Genomic DNA, 11079 nt, shown 5'->3' on the forward strand with positions numbered 1-11079 from the left:
AATCCATAAGGCATCAGCATTCTCTTTGGGCGACATTTGTGTGCCACCGATGGCGAATGTGCTGAAAGTATTTCTAGAAAATGGCCAAACAAAGTCATTTAAGTACGATGCGACCACCTCTGTACAGGTATTCAATTAGTTATAATGTTATAAATTATGCTTATGTAGTTTGGTATTGCTATTATGTATATACATATATACATAACTATGTATGTATATGGTTTGCTGGAATAACTTTATTCCAGATTGTAGAGTTGTCTACTTTGATTATTTGCTTTGGCTAAAAATTGACTGTTTTCTCTGAATGTAATAAATAGAAGAGGGGAATGTAGCATGAAAACACTACGTTTTTCTCAACACTTGATTTGGTAATGCACAGTTATGTAAATTATTGTTATAGTTACCAAATCTTGTGTTGAGAGAAACATATTCAGCCGACTATTTTCTCAGTGTACATCCATATATACATATTAGATGTGACACTATCCGTGAATTCGGATATCCGTTCGGACATTCGTTCCTTTTCGTTATCCGGATATTCTAAAAAGTTTTTGAGCGGATTCGTAAATTGTTCTCAAAATTACTGAATCCTTTGAGTTGCAAAATAAGTAATAGAATGCTTCATTCATTCAAAAACAATTGTTAGCTCTGATCCAGTGTTGGCAAAATGTTAAACTGATTAACGATTAAAAATTAACAATTAAAATGTTAATCGCGATTATTGATTAAAATTAATTAATGGTAATCACTCTTCTGTTGGAATAGATTTTTTGGAATTTTTTGTTATCCAAAGTGTTCCATAGGCCGAGGCCACGCAATGAGCGGCTGAGTGGCGCCATACAGAAATGCCGCTCATTGCGTGGCCACTTCAATAGTATTTCATATGTTTTAATTTTAAGCCGCTCACCGCTCAGCCGCTCATTCCGTGGTCTCGGCCTTACTATAGTGTTTCTTTTTATGCGCCTCACTGTGTCATCCCATCTTCTTTGGTACACGTTATGTATGCGAATAGATCTTGCATAGAATGGTTATCTGGAGGGTCCCCATAGCCTTCTTATATGCCTTGCATATGAGCACCGAAACCCATATCGCCAGAACAATTTGGGTTAGAATCTAGTCTTCGGCTTTAATCCTAGAAATCCTGTAAAGTCCAATTAAGACACAATGCCTGAAAAGTTTGGTGCATTGTAGTAAAATATTATTCGATTTCACTTCATATGTACTGAATGCATAGCGAGCTGGTGCAAGTGAAAGGAACTTTTTCAGCACATAATGACTCTTGGCCTAGCAAAAGATTATAAACTATTATTTACCACCTAAACGAACGAAAACGGTAAGATCTAAGCGCCGCCAGATATAACTTATTTTCGAAGTAACAAAATATTTATACTAATGCACTTAAGAATGTACACACGTGTATCTACTTGCTTGGGTAGGCGGCCCATTGACAGGAATCAGGTAGGGAAGGTACGTAAAAACGTTTCTTACCCTTGTTAATGTCGAAATTTACGTAATATTGCAAAAATTCATTTTCAGTATTCGCAGCTACTTTATGGTTGCTTCTGGGGTTGAAGTAATTCACTAGCTGATAAAAAAAACTTCAATTCGTTTATGTTTACCTTCCTTTTATTAGCTCGGGATGTAACTATGTAATATTGATGCGCCTAAAAGATGCAGCGATTTCTATTCTCAAGCTACATACCTGATTGACAGTACGAATGGCGATTATAATAGGCAGGTTTTTGGTTTTTTAAACTATAATTTAGATTTTTGTGTGGAATATGGCTGGAAATTATGTTACGTATACGCCACGTATTCACGCGTTTTATCAAACCTAAGAGGAAAACCACTATTGATTATACGAATTTTAAGCGTCTGGCGAACATTGATTTTTAATAATATTTTGTAAAACATATGTAAATACGTATGAAAAGAAAATACCACTCCTATTTTAACAATGGTAAGTAACGTTTTTACGTACTTTTCCTACCTGGTGCCTGTTAAAGGGGCGCTTACCCAGCAAGCAGATACCCATACATTTTAAATATGTACAAACATATAAAACTAGTTAATTCTTAAATTTTGTTACTTCCAAAATAAGTTTGGTCTGGTGGCCCTGCGAGCTTGGACTAAATATGCATATACATATAGCATTCCAAAAAGTCCGACTGGGTATGTGTATACTTTAAGTGCACATGATCTAACAAAATTATTATCCTTCTAGGATGTAATGGGTTCGCTTTTGGACAAGCTGTGCCTCTCAACAGGAGAAATATTTAGCCTTGTGCTAGAGCATGTGAAAAGTTTGAAGCGAAATAAACTCACATTGCTCGATCCTGAGGAATCTTTAGCGCGTGTAAATATATTTTATAAATATTTACTGAAAATCTTTAATAATAAATTTTGGCATTATTATAGATTGCTGCACGACCAGGTGCGCACAAGCTGCGATGTCTATTTCGGGTAACTTTTGTGCCAATATCGGCAGCTGATTTAGCTCAAAAGGATCTAAATGCACTCGATTATTTGTATATGCAGTGCTGTAATGATGTTACTCAAGAGCGTTTTGCGCCTGAACTTCAACCGGAGGTTGCGTTAAGACTAGCCGCATTGCATATGCATCAGCATGCCTTGGCCAATAACGTTTCTCCAACGAAGTTGACAGTTAAATTTGTAGAGTAAATGAAATGTTTATACAATACTTAGAAAAATACATATGACTATCTTTTAATATTTTCAGGCGTGAGTTCGGCTTGGAAAGATTTGTGCCCATATCTTTGTTTGAAGGTATGAAACGAAAAGAGCTGAGACGCTTAATATCACATTTCTTAAAATTAAATGCGGAGATGACGGGATCATCAACCAAAGTTTTGACACAACTTCAGGTAATACTTATTGCTATTCTCAATTTTTTGAATTGGCACAAACTTACATAAGTAGGCATGTTTGTGCAAGTCTACCCAGCAGAATAGGTTCAACATGATTTTTAACTTTAACCGTTTGGTGCGTCTACTAGCTTATTCTCGAGTTATTTTTTGTAAATGCAGCGAAAATTATATTCAATTCAGACACAAACAACATCAAAATAAAAACATCGAGACCACCATTGGTAATGTTAAAAAAGAAACCAAGTAATATTTAATCGTACTCAAGAATAATTTCAGTCCAAGTTATTTGTCTAGAGGACAGAAGGAAAGCATTCCGACCATTTCTCACAACGCTAAGGTCAGATTAACATGGTGTCTAGTCCTGCAGCGAAACATTTCGTATTTTCCTTCTCCTGGAATGGTGCTTTAACAGCTTAACCGATTTAAGAAACACCATGCCCCACATCACTAAGTCTCTCTCCACCTAATCTTTCCAACGCAGATAAGCCTTCCTGCACAAGCGGGTACCGCTTCGAATACCCGTAAGGATGGAGTAATTGAATTCATTCGTACGACGTGGTATGCTCTGGCTGCTGTATTCTTATTCGATGAACTAACTGCATATGTATGTAGATCTGTATACCAATGTCGTTGTAAAGCTCATACAGTTAGTCGTTCTAAAGTCTCAGGTACCCGCCGTAACAAATGCATAAAGAGGCGCCACCTTCTTAGATTATGTCAAGATTGTGGTAGGTGTTATTGAGTTGGATTCAAATTATCAACTTATACCAAAGCGGTTTACGATGTTGCGATGTTTATATAAGCGCTCATACAAGCCACCACATATCGACGGTCGCTCCCCTTTGTGTGACAACATCAAGGCGCACGCCACAATTTGGAGGAGAAGCTCGGCCAAACACTAACATATGTGTAAGCGCCAATCTATTATTATTATTATGTTGCTATCACTAACCATTTTTCGATAATTTTCGATTCCACTATTAATAGGAGCGTTCCTTATCTCCCAGAAATAGTCAGAAAAAGTCCGAAGTAGTCAGATTTAGTCCAAAAAGCGTTCCTTAACTGGGAAATGACAGCAAAAATGAGAGAGCAACACTCGGTGAGAGTGACTCTGTCATCAGTCCGAGTAGTCAGATTTAGTCAGAAGAATTTTTTCTGGCAAAATCCTGAAAAGTGTCAAACTCAACTGAATTTAAATTAACGGAAATTAAAGAATACGCAAAAAGTGAGAATAATCTAAAAAGTAAAAAAAGTGAATTGAAATTGGAAGGAGGCAAAAAATAATTGATATAGTAAGTGTTTATTGTGCTTGTGTTTGCGTGAAGGTGTTTTGTACATACATTTACATTCTTATTTGACGTTAGCTTTGTTGTTGCCATTCTTTGCACTAAAAATTTGGTTTTTTGTGTTCCTTTACTTTTCCTGTTATTCTCTTTTAGTGAGCGCATTTTGCTTACGCTCTGACATTTTGACACTTTTCAGATTTTAGTCCAAAAAGATAAGGAATGAACCTAATAAATGAATAGTAAACTGAAATTCTCAGTGCAGTTACAATTTAGTGCAGGGTGTAGTACAAATTCAAAAAACTCATATCGGGCTCTGAAAATTCAATGCAAACGAAGTTAGCACTGATACTGATAAAATAAAGATCAAATATTACTTGAATGCTTATTTCGTAAATAAAGTCGCAAGAAAATATATACTTGTATTTTAATCTGGTGTCTTATGACGTTTTTGTTGGACGTTTAAGAAAAAACTTATCAATTATATTGAACCTATTCTGCTGTAAGTTCATACTTACATACGCAGTACTTATACTTGACTGACATGAATTATTTTAGGCGAAATTACACTACTTAGATATTATTGCAAGTTTGCCAAGCTACGGCGCCAAATGTTTCAGCACAAACCAAAGAGAAGGAGTCGAGCGTGTTTTACTTGTTAGCCCGAGGTTTGGTTTGAGTCAAATATCCAGTACCAGAAATTCGGTTGTAAGTATTATTTTACATATACATATGCAACAGATGTATGTATTATGGATGTTAATTTTTTCGCTTTTTACGATCTTGGCATTTTGTTTGAGAATCTCTCCAGCCATTAAAATAAAAAATAAATAAATCGGTTTGAAACGTAATTTTTTTATTTAAAGTGAAAATTATTTCATAAGTAACAAAACCAAAGACAGTAATTAAATGTATACGCATTTAATAATACTTTGCGTATACATATCTGATAAAGTACCTTAAATGAAAGGGGGAATTTCTTTAGAATTAAAAAAAAAAATTAAATATTTTGGATTCACGACGGGGACAAATAGGTAGTTTCTTTAAATGAATCTGCTTAAATTCTACAGAATTTTCTCTTTAATTTGGTACCCATATTTTTTCGCTAGGCGTATTTCACTGATTTTTGTTTAATCATTTTTGAATTACTCACGTCAGAACAAAAAACTAAAAACCCAATTTTACTATATTTGGCCCATGGTTTCGCGAATATATTTATTTTTTTGTGCGTAAAATTGACTATCGCACGGTGTTATATGTAAAATGAGCTAGACATTTATAAAAAAATATTAATTATTGAATAAAAAAGAAGAAATATAGCAACCACTGGTCCACAAAAGGAGTTTCTATTATTGCCATAATAGGCATATACAACTTTTTTATGTAAAGTACGAATAAATTTCCCAAAAGGGCTAAAAAGGGCCAGGGGCAATTTTAAATTTATGTGGCCAAAAAAAGTATGTGGTAGCTAAATCTAGCCACCAAAAGCCTAAACCGGCAACACTGGTTCTATGTCACTTATTACCTCTTGTGCTTAATTGATCTGTTATCTGTATCTGATCGCTTATGGCAACCGTTCATTTTTAGCAGCCAAAGGTAGACAGTTTTATCATTTGTTTATTAGGGTGTAACGATTTATAGATGCATTCCGGTGCACGTAAGATACCATCTAAGGGTCAAGGGTACTAATAGACATGGACCGTTTTGCAGTATCACCGACGATATGCTGTTTATCAGACCAGCGCTGACAATTGTTAGGTCTAGCGAGCTGATCTGTAACAAAGTTGAATTGGTGTGGAGCTTCGTCTTTTGGACCGCAGTTATTAATATTCCATGCCGACCCATGAAGACGTTTATCTCCTCGGGTGCATTTCTTATAAAAAAAAACATTTGCCGTTCGGAGGGGGCGTAAATCTGTAGGTCCCTGCTCTTTATGTGACAACATAAGGCGTGCGCCACAAATCTAAAGAAAAGCTCGGCCAAACAATGGCCAAATGTTTTTTTAGTTGAAAAAAGCATGTGCCATGTGAAAATAAAAATTTTTTCGAACTTAAGGAGCATTATTTACGTGTAAATTTTCCTTTTATTGACCCACATACTTACATACATATTATACATATAACTAAATAGAATACTTACATATGTAATACAAATGTATATACTCATACAATGTTTTACGTGATATATTTTTTTCGTAATTTTTTTATAAGAATATAATACATACCATATCGTCGTTCGAATAAAGAAACAGTGTAAATGCCACGTACACTATTATTCGATAATTGCACCATTGGATAGACAATCCTGTAATCTATTAGAAAAATATTTAGTTTTCTTAAATATCTCTTTGGCTCACTAACCCTGCAAACCAAAATTCCAGAAATCTTAAGGAAATCGTTAGGAGTATCTCATTTCTGTAACGATTTTTTTTACGAATTTTCAAAAAAAATTATATGAAGAGGTTGACACGAATTCGTAAAGAAATTTCTGTACGAAAAATAAAGAAAATTCTGGAAAAATTCTGAAAGATATTCTTCACATAGCAGCATTATTTTCGTTGCTTCACAGATTTTCTTCCGAAATTTCGTAAAAGAATGGAAGTGTGCGTAATTTATTTCATTTTAGAAAATTCGGCAAAAAATCGAATTAAATCTTAACGGATTCTTTAAAATTTCTTTACAATGCAGAATACTCTGAAAAAATGGTTTGCAGGGAATTTATTCCCGAAAAACGAAATTGTATTTGTATGGTTTGTAATGGTTTATAAAAACTTCCAATTCGTTTTTCTCAAAACTATACTTTTCATGTTAGACTATTTCATTATTCCAGCGACGATATATGGAAGTCAAAGTTTAGCGCCTCTGTAAATGTATGTTTCTAGGTATTTAGTAAAAAACCTAGAATATTTCTGATATGCTTCATTATTTTTGATACAGCCCCAGCCCATATCGGCTATTGAGGATTTTAGTCATGTCATTGTTAACCGAGACGATGACGTTACATGCAATGTGGTCATATTTATGCAAGGTGACAAAGTTGTGAAATTTTCGATGGAGGACCGCGATGCATGTGAATTTTCACTAGTTTTGGCTGGGTATTATCGATTGCTGACAGGTATGACTTTTGTATTCATTGAATTTCCGTTAATATGAGTTTAATATAATTTAAAATATACTTATTTTTATATTAGGGAAAAGGCTCCCATTAGAGCGAGAAAAGGAACAAAATGATGAAGACAACGCACCTTCATATTTATCACAACACACTGTATTGCCCGCAGCTTGGAGCTATTTGTTGCCCTTACATAATAGAGCGCACAGCATAAACTTTCTCATGACACCACCATATCATCCGACAAATAAAAAGGAGAAGTTGTCTGCTACTGAAAGTCCAGATGCAATCGGACCGTCTGACGTTAACTACTCCAGCATTACGGATATTAAACCAAAACCAAAGAGCGTTTCATTTGTTAGTAACGCTGCGATGGATCTGGATATTCACAGTGTTATGGCGACAGAGTTACTAGAGGAAGCAAAGGATTCTGGCATGAGCGATAGTAGTGGAGGTGGAAGTAATTATTGTGAGCAATCAAACTGCTCGAATACAAATGATTTTATTGAGGCTAAAAATGAAGAGGTGCTTCGGCGCGTGCATGAAATGCAGAAAATGGTGGAAAACTCTGAACAGTATTTGAACGAACAATGCGAGTACGTTCAAGATTTTGCTACCCGCCAGAAATCATCTGTGAACTTTAATTATTTCGGCCGAATAAATTCATGGCAAAATGATTTGTTAAATGCGGAACAAAGCGCGAACAAATGGGGCGGTACAATAGAGTTCGACAGCGATTGCGAAAGCATAAACAGCAGTAAGGTTTCTTCAACAGAGGATACCCCACAACCAGGTGCCCTTAAGCATAGCGACTCCTTAGTGCTTTTAGCAGAAGCTATTAATCAGGATATTAATGGCATAACCCAGAGCTTAAAATCTATCGGTAGCAATAGTCAGGATTTAGTAGCAACCAGTGCAAGTGTTAGTGAGGCGTCCAGTCCGCGCTCCGAACGAAAATTCAACAATCTCGGGCAAATACTTAGCAACTTACAAGCAAGTGCCGACTTTTCCCAAAGCGAGAGTGATTCTGAATCGGTTAATTCTCCAACAAACTCACCAACAGCACGTCGACCAATAATTCTGTACCCGGGAGAAACCAGAATCAGCTCTAAAAAGAATTTAGCATATCGTAGCAGCTTCGGCCTACATAGTCCCGATGGCAACAATTTCGGTCCCGATACCAGAGATTATAATTTGAAAGAATATTTAAAGCAACTCAAGGAGATAAGTAATATTGAAGATCGAAATCACGATACCGATATTGCTGCGAAGAAACTGTCAGAAATTTATGGTTTTGAAATACGTGCGGACACATTTATTGAAACTGATGCTGATTTAATTGATCTACGATCTATACCGCCTCCACGAACCCCCGATGAGTTAGACTCGATTACCTTGCTGACTGCAGCACCACACGGATTCGGTGATGGATCCAAAAAGACATCTATACCTGATGTAGACGGTGATTTAGATAAATTTTTAGCGAAAGTAATAGTTGCACCACCGACTCAGAGAGCTACGCCTGCTAAAGAGCTAACACCAGAGGAAATAATGTCATTTATTATACCACCACCACCTAACCTAGAAGAGATTGAAAATTCGAAACAGGAGCATAATTTATCAGAAAAGCAAACCGAAGGCTTATACAGTAACTCTATATTAGAAACAGGAGAAAAGGCTAAAACTAAATCTTTCGAAAGAATTGACACAAACCGGTCACTCAAGGAAGTGAATTCTAAAGAATTTAATGTGGGTAAAGGAGGACACGTCATCGAATATGCAACAGTTGAAAGAAAAGGAACATTTTCATGTTGCCCTAAGTCTAAAAAGGAAGATAATTTCAATGAATCAGAATCGGCAAATACAAGCCTGAAATTACCCCCTCGTTCGCAATCTATAGAAACATCACCTCCACCCATTCGGCCTCCTAAAAGTGCAGAACTAATCAAGCGATTTTCACCAAAGAAACAACAAGGCTCTATTGGAATATTACCGAAAGTGGAAACAGTTACAAAACCGGAAATGATAATGCAGACTGAAACACCACCTATCCTACCGCCAAGAACTTGTACTTCCAGCCGCGAAGAGGAAAGTCGTTCCCCTCCACCGGTGAGTGAAGCCCCAAAAAAGCCACCTCTACCGCCAATAGCCCACCGTCCTACTCCGCGAAATGCACCAGTTAATACAACATACTCTATGAAGAAAAGCGTTTCACCAGTCCCGCCACAAACACCTCCTCGCATTTTCCCGGCGTCTAGTCCTAGTTCAAATTATTCCAGTAGCTTACAACAGCATCACCTTATTACCCCGTCAGCTATTGGTTATCAAAGATCCGCCACTGATTACTCCTCGACCTACCTTCAGAATTCAGTAAGCGATAAATGTCCATTCTCTTTGGTCTGCTCTCCACAAATGGCACGAAAAATAAAAACTCCTGGGCCTGTCGCCGTTCCTTTGAATCCCAACATAACACAAAAATTCGGCGAAAAATATATTATAAAAAATGGACACGTTATTGACAGCGAAGCACTGCTGGCCAAAACCGATTTAGCAATGTCAGGACTTATGGTAAAACTAGATCAAGTAGCCGCTCAGTGTTCGGCAGCGCAACTTGCTGGTGGTGGCATTAGAATTGATGAAGATAAATTCCAGCGGGCGCGAAATGAACTGACCGAACAAACATTAGTTTTGGTGACTGCGTCAAAATTCTTGGTGGTGGCTATGTCCGATATGACGTTATCATCATTGCCAGAACATCTCACTTCATGCCTCACAGCGATCCGGCGTATCACCGAACTCACTCAAGATATGACGCGCCATACCTCATCACCTCTGCAAACCCGTAACATCGTACTCAAAGTGCATGACGTGGCTTCCAGTTTCAGAGAACTAGTAGGTGTAAAAATAGGTCCACTTGGCGCAGGACCACTTGCATTACAGGCTGAATGCTTAGCTAACGTCTTAGCTACATTACTTCGCAGTTTACGAGTCTTCTCACCATGATTTCTTACATAATGATAAGTTCAACCAACAGAATAAATGTCACGCATTTATGAAATCTATGACGCGATTTAAAAACACTAATACGTCGGTTAGTTACCAACGATTGTAACTGTATTGTTATAACTATAAGCCATATACATACATACGAGAACTTTAAAATATAGGATATGCTTTGCATGCGTTAGGGCAAAGAATCGGAATCGGAAGATATCAAGGCACATTAAACAGGTAGTATCAAGGTGTATTTAACAAGGTGCTGTTGGGGCAACAGCTGAGTTTTTCGCCGTGGAGGGCATTACGTCTAAATTATGTAGTTGTTGTAACTCATACCAATGGCAGTATGGATAACTGCGTATAATTTGTTAGTGTAATTTTTTACTTATATACGGCAAATACCACCTTGTTAAATACGCCTTGGGTAGTATCATTAGAGCAGCGGATTTGATTTTTATTTTTTCAAATTTGGTCTCGAAAATGTCAAATATTTTTAATCTATTCTAACAAAAATTCTAAAATTCTAAGTACCCTGTAACTTTAAAGCTCACTTTATATTTAAATTTTGCATTAAAACGGATGATTGTGTCTAAAGTAAAGCATTTTATTATCGGTTTTAAATTGGTTTACCACCAAGATACATATGTACATGCGTAAAATTCTTAACTTTAGTCCTAGCTTTATATTTAATCCAACCTTTAAATATAAAGTGTGCTTTAAGGTTAAAGGTTACATCAGAAAACGGCCCTAAGAAAGAAAGTCGCAATTTAATTTTTTTCCAATTTCAATTTTTTATTTGT

General features: G+C 36.4%; 1 protein-coding gene across 4 annotated transcripts in view; it reads left to right on the forward strand.

Annotated features, from left to right (window-relative positions):
- Positions 1 to 10730, forward strand: part of LOC118735560 — a 36577-nt gene extending 25847 nt beyond the window's left edge. For 3 of the 4 annotated variants that reach the window (XM_036465388.1, XM_036465379.1, XM_036465395.1), the window contains exons 7-13: positions 11 to 127; positions 2225 to 2356; positions 2419 to 2678; positions 2741 to 2885; positions 4730 to 4879; positions 7108 to 7285; positions 7362 to 10285. In XM_036465388.1, the coding sequence (XP_036321281.1) occupies positions 11 to 127; positions 2225 to 2356; positions 2419 to 2678; positions 2741 to 2885; positions 4730 to 4879; positions 7108 to 7285; positions 7362 to 10285 (3906 nt within the window). Of the gene's footprint in view, positions 1 to 10; positions 128 to 2224; positions 2357 to 2418; positions 2679 to 2740; positions 2886 to 4729; positions 4880 to 7107; positions 7286 to 7361 lie in introns of all 4 variants that reach the window. The other variant, XM_036465373.1, reaches the window with a different exon arrangement.
- The last annotated feature ends 349 nt before the right edge of the window (positions 10731 to 11079 follow it).

This window comes from Rhagoletis pomonella, unplaced genomic scaffold (assembly GCF_013731165.1).
Source record: "Rhagoletis pomonella isolate Grant_MI unplaced genomic scaffold, Rhpom_1.0 Rhpom_scaffold_00001, whole genome shotgun sequence".
NCBI lineage: Eukaryota > Metazoa > Arthropoda > Insecta > Diptera > Tephritidae > Rhagoletis > Rhagoletis pomonella.